Source organism: Bolinopsis microptera, chromosome 6 (assembly GCF_026151205.1).
Source record: "Bolinopsis microptera isolate Bmic1 chromosome 6, MBARI_Bmic_1.0, whole genome shotgun sequence".
NCBI classification, from domain to species: domain Eukaryota; kingdom Metazoa; phylum Ctenophora; class Tentaculata; order Lobata; family Bolinopsidae; genus Bolinopsis; species Bolinopsis microptera.
The window spans coordinates 13,546,330-13,563,553 of NC_087077.1; the positions used below are offsets into that span (position 1 = coordinate 13,546,330).

Consider the following 17,224-nt stretch of genomic DNA (forward strand, 5'->3'; position numbering starts at 1 on the left):
GGAAATGTCATATTTTTGAATATCGTATTCACAAATGAGAGGCTAATACATATTTGCACTTACAAAGTAGTTTGTGTCTTAACATCTTGTTCAATGTTCTTCATATATGCTATACTATATTTAAGCCCAAAAGTTTGTATGTTGACTTTTGGGCCACTCTTCAGTAATATTAGAATCTTGGAATATAGAATTGGCCTCTTGTGACATAAATATATTTACATTTTACTGAACAGAACTAATTTTCAGATATGGCTCAAGCAGGCATTTCATCCTTCTTTAAACGTAAAAGGGAATTAGAAGATGCTGAAGAAAAAGATAATCAGACTTGCAAAGTACTGAAGTGCTCAGACAATTTAGTCCTGAAGAACTGGGATATATCATCGTCTTGGGAAAAGTGCTTGTCTAATGAATTAGCTAAAGACTATTTTACCTCCCTCACAGAATATCTGGCAAAGATTCGCCTCTCCAAAACCATCTACCCTGCCCATGAGGACGTATTTTCCTGGACTCGATACTGCAATCTTGATGATGTTAAAGTTGTAATTCTTGGTCAAGATCCATATCATGGTCCTAACCAGGCTCATGGATTATCCTTTAGTGTAAAAATAGGAGTACCTACTCCTCCTAGCCTTAAAAATATCTATAAAGCCATTGCCAAAGATGATGTAGATGACTTTGATGAACCAGGACATGGATATCTTGTTGGCTGGGCTAGGCAAGGTGTACTCATGTTGAATTCAGTTCTCACTGTTGAAAAAGGTAAAGCCAACTCACACAAGAATCAAGGCTGGGAGAAGTTAACTGACCATGTAACTAAGTACATGGGCTATCACATGAAGAATTGTGTTTTCTTACTGTGGGGCTCCCCTGCAATAAAAAAGATGGCTCTTATCAATAAGTCAAAGCATCTTGTTTTGACTTCAGTTCACCCCTCTCCTCTGTCAGCTCACAAAGGATTCTTTGACTGCAAACACTTCTCTAAAGCAAATGAGTATCTCCGCAGGCACGAGAAGGCAACCATTGACTGGAACAAACTGCCTAAAGAGTAATAACTAACACTATTTGCAAGGATTTATAACCTGATAATGACATACCTACTGTATTTGATATTGTTTTTTTACTGAGCTGAGATTCAATAAACATTAAATTTCCTTTGCATTCATTCCCTTTTACATATGAACCAGATATTAATGTGAATGCTGAAGATTTTCTTCTGAAGAAAGATTTGTGCAATTTATTTTTAAAGTGTTAAAACAGTTAAAGATAAATCTTTTCAATTGTATGCTTTGTTTTTTATTCATTGTTACATCTACAAGTTTAGCTAATAGCTATAAGTTCAAACAGCCTACAAAAATTCAGCATTGAAAATTCGATAATTTTAATTGTGCAATTCAAAGAAATAATAATTGTTGTTTAAACCAAGGACATATTATATTATCACTAGTATTTTAGAATATATTATGTATGACTTGTAATGTGCTGCATTATTTTGTTTCTTAATTAAGGGTAAACCACCCTCTTGTTAGACAGTGTAATCATTGCAAAAATTCTTAAATTAATACAGTCTAACATTTCTATCTTTTTATGATGCATGGTACTAACTATTGAATGAATTAAGTTATTATTTTTACTAACTCTCTCATCACTGCATACTACACTTATAGACCAACATTTTATCGAAATCAAGCTAAAAATAAATACATTTGAGCCTGCTGTGCTTTTAAACTCTGCTCAAGCATCACAATGAGCAGATTTTGGCTTTAAATATAATTGATGTGTTATTCATCAAGAAATCATTGTCATAATCATCTTCTAAAATGAAAACATTTGCAGGTATGGCACCAAAAGTGCAAGTCCCAACTGATTTTGGGAGACATCTCATAGGGACACCTGCGCATAGTAATTTTGTTCTTACCGCTAAAGATGGAAAAGAACTCAAAGCAAGTTCAGTGATCTTATCCTTTAACAGTCCAGTCATTGAAAACATCACAACAAATTTAGGTATGACAACTCTGGACTGTGACGAGTTCAGTGCAATTGCTGTGGAGAGTTTTATCTTGTCCTGTTATATGGGGGAATTAGAGAGTTGCACTGATTCTAAAGATGATATTAAGCCCATGTTCAGAGACTTAAATAAGATGGCTCTTGTATTTGAGGTGCAATGGTTATTAAGCAAATGTACTGAGTTTTTCAGGGAGATGCTTTCTGCCATAGATGGAGAAGATTATGCTGCAATGTTGAACTTGTTCGAAGAAGCTCTATACATTTTTAAGGAAAATCCAAAAAGTAGGATTCATTTAATGGATTTAACTATAGAAAAGATCCAGGAAGTGAATGGTACCGACACATTTCTTTCAAATTACTTTGAAGATTTTAAGAATTTTACGCAGCAACAAGTTGACTTTGTCGTATGGATTGCTGGCAATGAAGTTGAAATTATTGTCCAACACCTGTTGACTGAAATAGCCAGTCACATAGACGATAAGGTTGTATTGCTGACTGACAACATGAAATATTTGCTCTCTAATACTGATCTGTCAATCTGTCGAGTCAATGATAGGGCATTATATGAGACTCTATTTGACACACTTCAAAGTATGGAAAACACATCTAAAGAAGACATGAAATTAGTGTTCGGTCTTTATCGAAAGTCCAGTATGGAGAGAAAAAGAGGATCCAACAGTTTGGATGAAAACTCTAAACGAAAGAAAATAATGTCTAGGATTAGCGAATCTTCTGATGAGGCTGGAGCAGATGTCACTACTGGTGACAGTGATCCTACTGAAGATGATCTTCCAGTTGCTCTCATCAGCACTAAAATACCGAACCTCTTTTATAAATGTGAAGACTTTGAACACTTGTGGATTCAAGAGTTTTTTGATCAGCTAGCTGGTAATCATGATGTCCATAACTTGTTTATTTTTGCTGAGGCTCTCTACGCATGGATGGATTTTCATCCCAGGATAGTTCACTTTCCTAATTGGGTGAACCAAATTGTCCGATTAATGACAGATCTAGATTGGGGTGGTATTCCCATATCATTAATATCAACATGGAAGTTTGGAAGCAAACAAAACATAAAGTCATTTTTCGGCATGTGGGAAACATGTAACGAAATTGTTGCTTCAAACAATGAGTTTGCTTCATGGCCTGTGGTACCCTGTTACGCTCCTGCAACAATAACTTGGCAACAGCTTTGTGGTACAGAAACAAAATTCCGTTTCAAGTTCAAGCACCCTGCCTCTGGTGACTGCAGAAAATCAGGTAACTGTGGGTTTATTCTCAAATCTACTGTGCCAAACCCAGACTCCCCAGACTTGCTCTACAACATTGAACTTTCTACTGATCCAGCTGATTACAAGAAGTACAGGCTCCACCTCCACGATGATCTAGTTTGTGCTAAAAACATGTACTTTGTGTTGGAACGAATGTATGGTGATGTGCCCTGTTGTATCCCGATCTCTTGGTGTGGTAGACCATCTTTAAAAGGCAAATATTGGACTTGGGGGAAATTTAAGTTCGCCAATGAGAGCCCAGTTAAGATATCAGTGTTGTTTACAACAAAAATAATAAAGTAATAAAGGTACAGATAGAACTAAAATCCGTGAAGCATTGTTCGGAAAAAGCACATAAATTACACGTGCAAACTGAAATACTTTAATGAACATGCCCGGAGTGCCTGGAAATCATAGAGCAGTTTTGTTTTGCTGGAATTTCAGTGTTTGTTTAATCTAAAAGGAACAAATCAGTTAAAGTTTTAAACGTCCTTATCTTTACATTGTGGATACGTCAACGTGAATTCTTCAATTTATTGAGCTGAAGTGCAATTGGACAGATTTAAATGGTTAAACATATTTTAAATTTAATGACTTTTTCTCCATTATATTATATTACTGCAAACAGTGCCAAATTCCACTTAAGTACCAAATTTCACTGAAATTTGACACTTTGACATTCCTTGATTATGTGATAGTTTCTTGCGTACTTAATAATTATGTGGACTTAATTTATGAATTGATATGGCATGATTTTGCTAATTTCACAGACAGCAGACGTTGATTATGCACACAACCCAGATTTGGGAAAATAAACATCAGAGTATCAAAAGTCACTTGCCCAAGTTTAGTCTATTGGAGTATTGGTTACACGTCATGTTACACATTTTACACGTGTGATAAGGTACACTTCTGAGTTCGTATCACGTGGTTAGCTGCATGTCACATGAAACACGTGACATGAACCACGTGACATGAAACACATGACATAAAACCCTGACTGGGTCCACGGATATCAGCTGACTTCATGGGTATAATAAAATACTTGTTAAGTTGACTTCTTGTTACCAATTAATTACTAAATTAAATGGAGTATTGTTATTCATGAGATTATGCAGGTAGTGCTCCTTGTACCCGATATTGTATAACCGGTCACCGTGGTCAGTGGTGATCTTCCGTTAATCAGTTAGCTCCATTTTATCAGTTAGGTTATTGCAAACAGTGGCAAATTTCACGGAAGTGCTTAATTTCACTTAATTTTGACACTTTGACATTCCTTGATTATGTTTTAGTTTCATGCGTACTTAATACTTAAGTGAACTTAATTTCTGAATTGTTATGGCATGGTTTTGCCTTAAATCTTATAAATTGTTGATTATGCATATGGTGGGGGAATAGAAATTGAGCTAGAGATGCGGTAGAGATCCCAACAGGCGTTGCCTATTGTTGGCAATCATAACATTTTGTGTTTTTATACATGTATTCGAGTGTTAAGGGTTTTTTAAATGTTTTTCAGCAAAAATTGTTTGCATTATAGTTGTATTACATTGTATAATGTAGTTTAAGTAAACCGTATTTTTCTTTTTACTAACGAACTTAATTTATAATTTACTACATGATAAGGATGTTGATGTTCTGATCTTAAACTATTTAAATGTTAAATCTTTAAGACGGAAAAGAAATGAAGCTAAGTCTATTGCATTGTTTACCCAAAAAGCCGAAAAGCCGAATCTTTACTGCTTATAATGATATTTCAAGTGTTTTGCCCTGTTAGTAATTATGACCTGTTGTTTTTGGGCCTTAAGCATTTGCTAATTCTTGCCAATTCTGACGACGAAAAGGACATATCGATGACCATTCATGCCTTATTTTTAATTAATCAATTTGTGGTTGGAAAAGTGTATTACGACTGTGTAGTACGATGTCATATCTAGTCTGTTGCTTAGACGTATCTGTAATATGTGTAATATGTGTAATATGTGTACTATGTTGCAACCATGGTCCAGGCCACAGAGGGCCCCTCGAAAGCACTCTAGAATTTTGTGGCTGGTTTCATTAAGAGTTTTTAACAGAGAAAGAGCAATTTAAAATAAAACCAGATCATCAACAAAGTGTTCTCAATTTTTATTATTTTAATCAAACGTATAAGTACAATCCAACATACTAGAAAATAGACTTTTCTATGTATTTAATTTATTACTTCACTTATTGTTTCACTCAAACGGTGCAATTTAATTTAATTTTGTTACAACATTTTTAACACCTTGTAAAATGTATCTAAATTGTCTACATTTGACATTTTTTCCCCATTTTTTAAATTGTTTTAACAGACACTCACCTAATTTAATTTATCGAATTTTTTAATAATTAGTTACATTTATAATAAAATCTATTTGCTGTTATGAATAATTTTATTTCAGTTGCATTAATTCACAAACGTGTATGATTTGGCTTCATTCTAAAAGAATCTTTAAAAAACTGATGAATATGCCCGAAAGAATTAATAACCTATTATATATAGTGCACTTGCTGTTTCCGTCTTCACTGTTAATTAAGGTTACTGTTAAATATCGCTAATCATAAGTTTGTTTTCTACGTTAAATACTAAATAACGTAAGTACGTGTTACCGCAATGCTGCACAACCTAACTTTTACAATTTTCTTGAAATACTTACATAATATGTGTGTTGCGTGTAGTACACAGTACATTAGATACAATCGTACACAATGCGCATGCTACACTAATCTTTACATTATGTGGTGTATATGTGTCATGTCTTTATGGCCTGACAATGGTTTTACTAATTCCCCCCACCAGCTATGCGGTACAGATGATAGGCGAGTATTAGCAGTTGGTATGGAGTACGGTGAATCTGAAAATAACAAACAGCTGGTAAAGTTATGTGTACATTATACAGTATGTTGCATTGTTGCATGTGTCAGCAAAGTCAGTAAAGCACGTTAGATTTTCTGGTATGAATTTGAAACAAAAGTGTTGGGATTATGTCATTCTTGATTTTGACATTGTATCGCGAGAAGATAACACCGTGAGAAGATAATATCGTACTTTTTGGTTGTTTAAGTGCTTTTTGTTTGGTCCACGGAACATCTCAGGAAGTCACGATTTTAGACATTGTAAGTTACTGATATACATATTTCCAAAATTTCTCAAAACATCCCCTCATTTCAGAGCAAAGCAGAACCGCCAGACCTCCTCACCCAATCCCTAACAAGTGTGTTTGGTAAATCTGCTGCTGTAGTCTCACCAGTCACACCACAGGAAGAAGTGTATGCGGTGCCGATACAGAGGTACCCTGACTTTAATGTGCCTGCAGCTCAGAACACACCTGTTCAAGGGCCTGTAACTGAGGTGTCACCTGGTGATAGTGGTCACCATGTGGTGTCACCTGGTGACAAAGGTAAAAACGTTCCGTCTCAAGGTAGCTCAATTGGTGATCTCATATCAGAGGCTTGGTCGTTGAGCTGTGATATGACCAGAGCATGGCAGAAAGCTGACGACCACAAGGTTACATCTCCTCCATCAAATCAGTCAACCAATCGGCCAACCAATCAGCCACCAGTTAGTGTTGATAAAAAGCAAAACTCTGCTAATCTTTCAGCAAGTGATACTGAAGTGCAACCAAAAAATCCGGAAATTATTCCTGTTCAAAAGGTGGAAATTCCTGTTAAAGACTGTGTCATAGTTGATATTGGAGAAGAAAACATCACTTCTGTTCCAAAAGTACAAGAAAAGCCGAGTTGTGGTAAGGAAAGTGAACCTCAAAAAGAATCTCAATCCATGCAGTTGAAAACAAGTGAATCCAAGCCAAAAGATTGTACAGATGAACTGTTGCATGATAGTGAGGATATTGAGGTGTCTGGACAACAAGATGCTGTATCAGTGAGGAGTGCACCAGATATAGAGGTGGATAAAGATAATGTGATGCAGGTAACTTCCACAACTATCAAAACTAAAGATAGTGGCGATGGGGTTACAGTGCAGCAACAACTAAAACCTGCTCCATCCCCTGAGAAGGTTAATCAAGGCGATGAAAAGAAGTTAGAGCCTGGCAGTAAATTTGGTCTGCCCAAATCACCCGAGATAAAAACGCCCGAATCAAAACGTCAACGTGTCAAATCTGGTAATGACTCCTCAAACTCTACGACTCCTGCACGATTATCAGACAGTGCTGAACGACCGCAAAGAAAGCGCAAACTCCCAATAAAGCTTACTGATGATGCGATCATTAAAGATTCGCCAGAAACTAATTTTATCTTGAAGCAGCATTCAAAATCTCTGACCGCCCCAACACCTTCATCAGCCGGACAAAAATCCGCTGAAGATGCTGAGGCAGAACGTTTGAAGCAGCAGAAATTAAAACAATTTCAACGATTGTATGTCATGAGTCAGCGTGGTCTCGTTCCTGATAAACCTACTGACAAGGTTGAGGAAATTCCACCAGGCTCTAGCTCTCCTCCCCCTCCTCTCTCAACAGAAACATCTCCCCCTAACAGAACCTTCTCTCTTATGGATATTGGCATATCTCTTAACGCCAAGGGCGAAGTCACCCTATCCATGCCAGATAAGATCAAAAAATTGGCTAAATCTGGTGGTTCCATTAACATAAACTTTGATGTGGATTGTCTTGACAAGGACAATTGTTTGAAGTTTAAGGTAACGGAAGATAAGGAAGCTATAACCACAGCCCTTGGGACCAGCGAGAGCCCCGATATACCCCACATAGAATCAGAAGCTTCCTCTGAACCTGATAGATCAGACTCCCCTAAAATCAAGACCGAGACTATGGAGATGTGTGACCCAACTGCAGTTACTAATAGAATCATCAACAACAAGCCATCTCGTGATTCGTCTGTTCAAGTGGATCTGACTGTTACGAACAGTGAGGAGGATTATTTGAACGAGAAGCTGTTGAGAGCAAGTACAGCTACGGGCTTTGTGTCCTACCCTCGCTTCACTAACGTTTCTGGATCTTCTCTTGCTACTGTTCACAAGGTTACTCATTTTTTAATTCTATTGCCGTCTTTCCTGTGTTTTACCACTTTTCTTTGTTTGATCTAAATAGTTGAGCTAACTGGTAGCTTGTCCCTTTTTATTTGAGAGTACGTCAGTTAGTCAGTTACAGTGTACATGATACCAAAATATCCCTCTCTTTCTCAATTAATGTCATCAATTTCTTTTTAAATTTTCTTTAACGTCATTCATTACGATCGAATAGTCCGTCTAGAGCACAATTTAGCTATTAAGTTACATTTCTGAGAAATTACCATAAAATGAGCATTTTTTTGTTTGGAATGAAAATTCATACAGCAAGAATTTTGCACCTTTTTTATTTATCAAATTTGCAGTATTTCAGTTCACCCAGTTAAGCATCTAAATCGATTAACATAACATGCAGATTACAATTATTTTTATTTTCAGGTTTTAAAGAACGTTAAAAAAGGTCTCAGTATTGATAAGTTGACAAAGAAGCCGACTTGGTTCTGTTCATTGTGTTATCTGACCGGAGATTATGGAGACATGGGGCCACTATTTGGTCCTTTTGATATCTATGTACCACCTAAGGTAGGCTTGGTGTTTTTCACCTCATGAGTATTCCAAATTTACCTGTTGCTTCGTCTAAACCGCTTCAGTTCGTGATATTACATTTTAAATGTTACTATTTATAGAAAATCACTTTCTGCTTATTTTCAGAGTAGCTACAGAAACAAAAACATGTCCGATGGAGCGAAGAACCTGTTTGAAAAGTTGAGCAGTACGTTCAATACGGATTTGGCTTTCAGCGACGAGAACGAAATTACCGTTGAGAGGTGATACTTCGGCGGATTGATTTGCCACTTTTTGAAAGGGTCTACTTAAAGGATTCTTTGGAATGCGCTAGATAAAGTCCATTGAGTGCAATGCGCACCTTACGCGCGCCGTTTGGCGCGCTAATTACTCTTCTATTTTATAAATTGCGTCTTCTGTACTGGCGGTAATATATAACAAAACATATTGCCATAATTACTGTCCATAATGGCCAATGGATCCGGGTGTAAGACTCTAACCCTAAGTCCTAACCCTTACCCGCCGTAGAGTCTGGACCCCTCCATAATCTGATTACAAGTCCTCTACAGTCGTGCGGGACATTTCCTTTGTTTATCATCTTCCCTTCAATTATTTTAACAATGGTCTATGGGTAGTCAAACCGATTGTAGAATTCGAAAACCTCCTCAAACTTCATCCAATTTTCTTTCAGGGAAGAAGTGTGGCTACACGAAGATTGCATCTGTTGGTCACCGGGTGTCTATATGATTGGCTTCGATATTTATGGCCTAGAAGAAATATTCAAAGTTGCTCGATTCACTGTAAGCATATACATAATCTAGTTTTATATAAAAACTCGTGTTAAGATTTTTGCACAAGACATACATGAGAATTTCTAAAATCACCTGACTGAATCAGCAATTAACAGTCTAAGCATCCAATTCTCATTCGTATTACAATAATGAACATTATTCAGGTATGCAGTGAATGTGGTGAGATTGGAGCCAGCTTAGGCTGCTTCAAAGAGGGATGCTCTAACCGGTATCATTACCGGTGTGCTATAAAGGCTAAATGTAAACTCATCAAAACCACGTTTACTGTCTTGTGTCCTACACATTCGGTGAGATTTTATCCCCTTTTTGGAGTAGCGATTAGCAATTTCTTATAAACATCTACTGTTGCACCTTTGCACGGGAATTTATGTTCTTACACCCGAAATAGATTGATTATTTGTTAATCTTGAGACTAAATTTTCATTTCAGCACGGGATTGTTGACAACTGTCTGGCTGTGAAACCTCTGATGAAAGTCAGGAACTGTACGTTGTTTCTAAATTTTCCAATTATAACGAATTTCTTAAATAAAGTTTCCAAGATTCACGTTTTGCATATCCAGCTGATTTAATAATTGATTGTGATAAATTTACTTCTTTAGATCTATCTCAAGAGGAAATAAACGAGTCTGAAGAGCTACTGAGTCGAAGGCCAGGAGACGATGCCCGAGAATTCGCAGTCAAGATCACAAAAACTCGGATTATCCGGTCAAGGAAGAACAAGACGACTAAAGAGAAGAGAAAAAGTGCACCTGGGCCTGCAGCGGTTAGAAAAATAATGAAAGAGTCGAGAAGAAGTGCGCCAATTCCCACTAGAAGAGTTTTTGACGCTGATGGTCAAGGTAGGTACACTATCCTTACAATTATATCAGTTTTGGGGGTTGAATTGAATCTACTAATGATCTTTAGAGCTTCTTGTATTTTCAAGGCATTTTATCATAAAAGATTTGGTATTGGTTTCTTTTCTTTCTCTTGCTGATGTCTTGCTTTAATGTCTCAGTTCTGTCCCGAAAGCGTGGTAGACCACGTAAACATCCTAAAGTAGTGTCTGATAATGATGAAGAGGAGGAGGCAGTGGAGAACGTTCCAGATCAAGGTAAAATATGTTTTAAGTATTTTGGCAATATCATTTCATTTCTGAACTTTAAATCTTGTTTTGATAGGTATGATTACCCCATATTTGCATGACTTTTTTTCTTCTTTTTGTCTTTTTCCTGAGCTGTCCTTTCATAGCTCAGAATATTTCAGCCTTAAACCGGAAGCGTGGAAGATCTCCCAAACATCCAAAAGTGCCTTCAGTCCGTGAACACGACAGGCCTCGGAAAGATAGCCAAAAAGTTATTTCACCCCCACCAGATGGATCCTGTGAGGATTCAAAAGATGGTACCCAGCCGAGACCACCTCAGGAAATCACAGAACTGACCGTAAAGAATGATAATGAAGCATCTGGAGCTGCATCAAAAGAAAAGAAGATCAAGTGTCCAAACTGTTCATTTACATTGCACTCTCCGTACCCCCACAAGATGAGGTTGGACATGTTTTATCACATCAGAAAAGTGCACTGCGGTGACAAATGTTTCCGTAAAAGACAAGCTTGCGAGAAATGCAACTGTCTCCTTGAACAAGTCTACAGTCCCGTTCTTGAGCAAAACAAAAATCACATCCCGAAATTCGACTACCCTTGCTTCGGATGCAATAAAAACTTCGCTCAGAGCTCAGCCCTTAGCGATCACTTAGCCTCTTTCCATTCCAACCAACACAGAAACACGCACATTCAACAACTTATTGAGCGTCTGGACGAGATACCGCCGCTAGTGCAGCCCTGTTTTGGGTGCGGAGTTTTCTTCATAGAGAAGAAGTTCTGGATACATTTCAAAGTTCACAGTCCCATTTGTAGAGAGAAACACGAGCAAGTTCTGAGAGAGAATATGTCTTGAAAAAAGGAGGAGGAGATTAAGAAGGAGTACGATGAGGTAAAAGAGGAAGAAATCTACGAGAAAGCTGCTGAAACGGTTGATGGTGATCGTGTTGTGGTTGAACAGATTATGATCTTGAAATGTTAATTTTGGGATTGAGCTTTGCACACGTAGGATGCACATTGCACAATTTTAATATGATGTTTTATTTGACATTGTTTTTACTTTTTAATATGCTTTTTAATTCTTTTTGGATTATACGTTCATGGTTTTATCCTAAGATGGGGGGGGGGGTGTCACGTCCGTCTATGTCCGCTTGTCCGCTTGTCTCATAGAATCCAAAAAGGACAGGACATAGGCGGACATAGACGGACATAGGCGGACATAGGCGGACATAGACGGACATAGGCGGACATAGGCGGACATTAATGGACACCTAAATTGATGAATAAAATGTTCAATTTTTGCTGTTATAGGGGATCATGTTTTTGTCCGTTCGGTACCCTATATTTTCAAAACGGACAAAAAATAGAGCGGACAAAAACGGACAAAAATGGACAAAAACGGACAAAAATGGAAATAACATTTAGATGCTTCCTCCTCCTACTCTTCCTCCTCCTCCCCCTGGGTCTTCCTGAACTTCCTCAGTCCTCTTCCTCCTCCCCTCCTCAGTCCTCCTCCTACTCCTCCTCCTCGTCCTCAGTCCTCCTCATCAGTCCTCAACAGTCCTCCTCCTCCCCAGTCCTCCTCCTCCTCTTGAGTCCTTCTCCTGGGTCCTCCTCCTGGGTCCTCCTCCTCTTCATCCTCCTCCTCTTCCTCCTCAGTCCTCAGTCCTCCTCAGTCCTCCCCCAGTCCCCCTCCTCCTCCTCCTATTCAGTCCTCCTCCTCCTCCTCCTTCTCAGTCCTCCTCAGTCCTCCTCCTCCTCCTCCTCCTCTTTCCTCTCAGTCATCCTCCTCAGCCATCCTCCTCAGTCCTCCTGGGTCCTCCTGGGTCATCCTCCTCAGTCCTCCTCCTCCTGGGTCCTCCTCCTCCTCTTTATCCTCCTCATCTTCCTCCTCGGTCCTCAGTCCTCCTCCTCCTGGGTCCTCCTCCTCATCCTTCTCATCAGTCCTCCTCCTCCCCAGTCCTCTCCCAGTCCCCCTCCTTCTCCTCCTCCTATTCAGTCCTCCTCCTCCTCCTCCTCCTCAGTTCTCCTCAGTCCTCCTTCTCATTTCTCCTAAGTCCTCCTGAGTCCTCCTCCTGAGTCCTCCTCCTCTTCCTTCTGAGTCCTCCTCCTGAGTCCTCCTCCTCCCTCTCAGTCATCCTCCTCAGTCATCCTCCTCAGCCATCCTCCCCAGCCATCCTCCTCAGCCATCCTCCTCAGTACTCCTCAGTCCTCCTCCTTCTCAGTCATCGTCAGTCCTCCTCCTCAGTCCTCCTCAGTCCTCCTCCTCCTCCTGGGTCCTCCTCCTCCTCCTCCTGGGTCCTCCTGGGTCTTCCTGATCCTCCCCAGTCCTCTTCCTCCTCCCCTCCCCAGTCCTCCTCCTACTCTTCCTCCTCGTCCTCAGTCCTCCTCCTCAGTTCTCCTCAGTCCTCCTTCTCATTTCTCCTAAGTCCTCCTCCTGAGTCCTCCTCCTGAGTCCTCCTCCTCTTCCTTCTGAGTCCTCCTCCTGAGTCCTCCTCCTCCTCCCTCTCAGTCATCCTCCTCAGTCATCCTCCTCAGCCATCCTCCCCAGCCATCCTCCTCAGCCATCCTCCTCAGTACTCCTCAGTCCTCCTCCTTCTCAGTCATCGTCAGTCCTCCTCCTCAGTCCTCCTCCTCCTCCTGGGTCCTCCTCCTCCTCCTCCTGGGTCCTCCTGGGTCTTCCTGATCCTCCCCAGTCCTCTTCCTCCTCCCCTCCCCAGTCCTCCTCCTACTCTTCCTCCTCGTCCTCAGTCCTCCTCATCAGTCCTCAACAGTTCTCCTCCTCCCCAGTCCTCCTCCTCCTCCTGGGGCCTTTTCCTGGGTCCTCCTCCTGGGTCCTCCTCCTCCTGGGTCCTCCTCCTCCTGGGTCCTCCTTCTCCTCCTCAGTCCTTCTCCTCCTCCTCCTCAGTCCTCTTCCTCCTCTTCCTCCTCCTCCTCCCTCTCAGTCATCCTCCTCAGCCATCCTCCTCAGCCATCCTCCTCAGTCCTCCTCCTTCTCAGTCCTCCTCCTGAGTCCTCCTCCTCCTGAGTCATCCTCCTCAGTTCTCCTCCTCCTCCTCCTAGGTCCTCTTTCTGGGTTCTCCTCCTCCTCCTCCTCCTGGGTCTTCCTGATCCTTCTCCTCCCTCTCAGTCATCCTCCTCAGTCATCCTCCTCAGTCATCCTCCTCAGCCATCCTCCTGAGTACTCTTCAGTACTCTTCAGTACTCTTCAGTACTCTTCAGTCCTCAAAATGTTTGTCCGCTAATGTCCACCAATGTCTGCTAATGTCCACCAATGTCCATCCAAGTCCACCAATGTCCGTCCGGGTCCGCCAATGTCCGTCCGAGTCCGCCAATGTCCGTCCGAGTCCGCCAATGTCCGTCCGAGTCCGCCAATGTCCGTCCGTGTCCGCCAATGTCCCAAAAAACACGTCCGTTGTCTCATAGAATCCAAAAAGGACAGGACATAGGCGGACATAGACGGACATGACACCCCCCCCCCCCCCCCCCCCCCTAAGATTCAAATGATCAATACTATTGTATTCTACAAATAAATTTGGTACCATCATCAAATGCTTATCTATGAAATTTTCACATGATCTAGAAGTTGGGCTTTTGAATGACTTTTAAATTCAGAATTTTGTAATTGTAATTTAATAATGCAGCTTTATAATACTGATGACCCTACTGTACCAGTTTTACAGTCTGAGAAAAACGTCACCATTTGCAGGAGATGGAGAAGCAAATGAAACCGGTAGAAAAACATATGAGTGTTTCGGATGCGGCTACCTCTTCATCAGAAACACGTCCATCAGGAAGCACTTCAAATCACGGCCCGGTTGCCGGCAACCCCACATTCAGCGATGTATTGATAACGAAAATATATTGCCACCTGAAACTCTAATCTGCTTTAGTTGCGGGCATTTTGTGGAGGAAGGCAAGATGATGGGCCACTTGAGTAATGTGCCCCAACAGTGCTGCAAGGACGAGCACATCCGTGTAGTTAGGGATGTTAAGGGTCTCGATGTTAAGGAGTACTTTAAGGAGGACAAACGAAAATTGCGTCCACGTCAGCGGGAAGGTAATTTGAATTTCAGTTTATTAATTTAGTGGCAGCATCTTAGACGGCAGCCTAATTGTTATATGAATTCAAGATATTTCGGATGAAAATCGTCCGTTTAATTCCTTTCAAATTTACAATTTTAATATCCACCATTTTTCAGAAAAGGCACCCATTTCCGGGTACAAGTGCTTTGGTTGCTTCCACCCATTTAACACTCGAAGAACTCTGCGTGATCATCTCAAATCTCGCCCAGAGTGCCATCGAACGAATTTGGAACATCTAATCGCCAATGACAACGACATCCCTTCTGAATTTAAATTGTGCTACGGTTGTGGAAGTCTCATTGTAAAGTCCACGGTTATGGAACTCCATTATAGAAAACAGGAGTTTTATGGAGACTGTAGACGAAGACACGAAGCAGTTATGAGAGAAAAACGTGACAAAATTCCTGACAATGATGAAGGCGAACCAAAGAATGAGGTTATGGCTGAAGAATGGGTAGACGATAGAAAGCACGAGAAACAAACAAAATACAAAAACATTCCAGCCGAAAACGATAATGAAGAAGAAATTGTAGGGGGGTTTAATCACGAGGTAAGCAACAATGAATTAAAGCTGTATTGCCCGCATAAAGACCACAAATTTGCCAGTCCCCAAAACATGAATCGGCACATCATGAATACTAATAGTGAAGCTTGTTTAAGTCTTCATATTGAAGGTTTTCTTGAGTCCGGGGACCGAGTCCCGGCACCGTGGATGGTTTGCCTGAACTGTGGGTGCTTTGTTAAGAAAATCCATGACCACGTCGAAAAGAGTGATAGAGGCTGTACTGCTGAACACTTAACTGTTGGGGGAGGAGACCAAGATGAAGATGTTGAGATGAATGGGGAGGGTCAAGAGAGTGACGTAGCTGAAGAGGGGGAGAGAGAAGAGAACACAGCTGTGTGGAAGTTATATTGTAGTCATAACGATAAAGAATATCGTCTCAAGTCAAGTTTACATAGACATCTCCGCCAGAATATAGATTGTGTTGAGACTCACATCAACGGCTTCTTTACCTCCGGGGACAGAGCCCCAGAGGGGTGTGTATTCTGTCTGAACTGTGGGTACTACGTCTTGGAAGACAATAGGGAAATGCATTTTAAAAGGTTAGACAACACTTGCAAATTCCAAGACTTTGTTGTTAGAGGATCAATTACTAGTTCAAAGAGAGATAGAGGAGGAAGTGACAATGCAAATGGGGAATCAGCTTCTGATCAGGAAGACGTAGAAATGGACGATGTTGAGGTAGAAACTCCAAGTCAAGCCAGAGATGATGCGGAGGAGGATAAAACGAAGAATAAAGATGAAGCGGAAGAAGTAACGGAGGTGATTGTGAAGAACAAGGGAAAGAAAGTCAAGCCGGTAAAAGTTAAGGTTGAAATGATAGCGTCCGCTGAAGTAATGACTGAGAACGCCTTCTCCTCACCCTCCACCTCAGCACCGCTGGGCCCCACCGTAACAACTCCCTCAAAACCCCAGGGAGAAGGTTACTTCAAGTGCAGCCAGTGTGAAACTAAGACTAAAGACAGGGCCTACCTTAAGAAACACTACCGGGTCCATCATTGTCCAGTAGGGTGTGGGGACTATGATCTGATCTGCACAACCTGTGTTAAAGCTCTAAAACTAATCGTAACATTTCCTCGGGGGCTTGAAGGCTACGATTACAGTGCTAAAGCGAACAACTCCAAAATGGGATTAAAATGTCCAGAATGCCCGACGATATCGCAGAAACACAACGCACACTACATCAGGAGCCACTACCGGGAACAGCACTGTAAGATCGGGTGTGCTCAGTACGATCAGCTCTGTTTGGGTTGTGTGGCGGTGTTGGAGAAACTGACGGAGTGGCCCAAACCTCTGATAGGTCACGACTACTCCACTGGACCCCCTCCTGTGGGGTTCCAGTGTCCCAAGTGCAGGAAGGGTATTGATAGACAGTACTTCAAGCGACACTACAGACACTTGCACTGCAAGGTGCATTGTATTGAGAAGGATGTGGTTTGTAAGAAATGTTTTGCTGTGTTTAAGAGAATGAACATGCTGACCAAGGCTGATGGTCGAGGCGGGTGAGGTGACAGTGGCAGTTTCAAAAAAGAAAGAGATACTATCATTTATCTAGTTAATGTTTGATGTCTTTAAATGCGATCACCAAAATTTTTCACACTGAACACTTTGATAAGAAATTGTGCGAACTACTTTCATCGAGCCCTTGAACAACTTTTCCATATTTTTCTTTATTTATGCAATTATTTACGAGTCAAAACGGTTATAATGTTTTTACAGTTGTCAATCAGCTTTTGTGATGCAGGTCATATTTTAACATAATTTATTATAATAATTTTATTATTCTTAATAATGTTCGTTAGATACACTCACTTTGTCTGCTCTTGCAAATAGTAAGTTTGAGG

General features: G+C 40.7%; 2 protein-coding genes across 2 annotated transcripts; both read left to right on the plus strand.

Annotated features, from left to right (window-relative positions):
- The first annotated feature begins 246 nt into the window (after positions 1-246).
- LOC134816327 (uracil-DNA glycosylase-like) lies at positions 247-1,282 on the plus strand. The gene has a single exon (XM_063825125.1). It carries the CDS (start codon positions 249-251, stop codon positions 1,047-1,049), a length of 801 nt encoding a protein of 266 aa, XP_063681195.1. The 5' UTR covers positions 247-248; the 3' UTR covers positions 1,050-1,282.
- A 4,815-nt stretch (positions 1,283-6,097) lies between these two features.
- Positions 6,098-17,185, plus strand: LOC134816301 (uncharacterized). Its single transcript, XM_063825080.1, has 11 exons — positions 6,098-6,168; positions 6,466-8,289; positions 8,716-8,859; positions 8,989-9,104; positions 9,533-9,641; positions 9,797-9,940; positions 10,083-10,137; positions 10,254-10,493; positions 10,652-10,747; positions 14,442-14,792; positions 14,935-17,185. The coding sequence occupies exons 1-11, from the start codon at positions 6,133-6,135 to the stop codon at positions 16,884-16,886; spliced, it is 5,067 nt and encodes a 1,688-aa protein (XP_063681150.1). The 5' UTR covers positions 6,098-6,132; the 3' UTR covers positions 16,887-17,185.
- The last annotated feature ends 39 nt before the right edge of the window (positions 17,186-17,224 follow it).

Coding starts and splice junctions, on each gene's coding strand:
- LOC134816327 (XM_063825125.1), top strand. CDS start 249: ATGGCTCAAGCAGGCATTTCATCCTTCTTTAAACGTAAAAGGGAATTA.
- LOC134816301 (XM_063825080.1), top strand. CDS start 6,133: ATGGAGTACGGTGAATCTGAAAATAACAAACAGCTG. Junction 9,642..9,796: donor TCAAAGTTGCTCGATTCACT/GTAAGCATATAC, acceptor AACATTATTCAG/GTATGCAGTGAATGTGGTGA. Junction 10,748..14,441: donor GGAGAACGTTCCAGATCAAG/GTAAAATATGTT, acceptor CACCATTTGCAG/GAGATGGAGAAGCAAATGAA.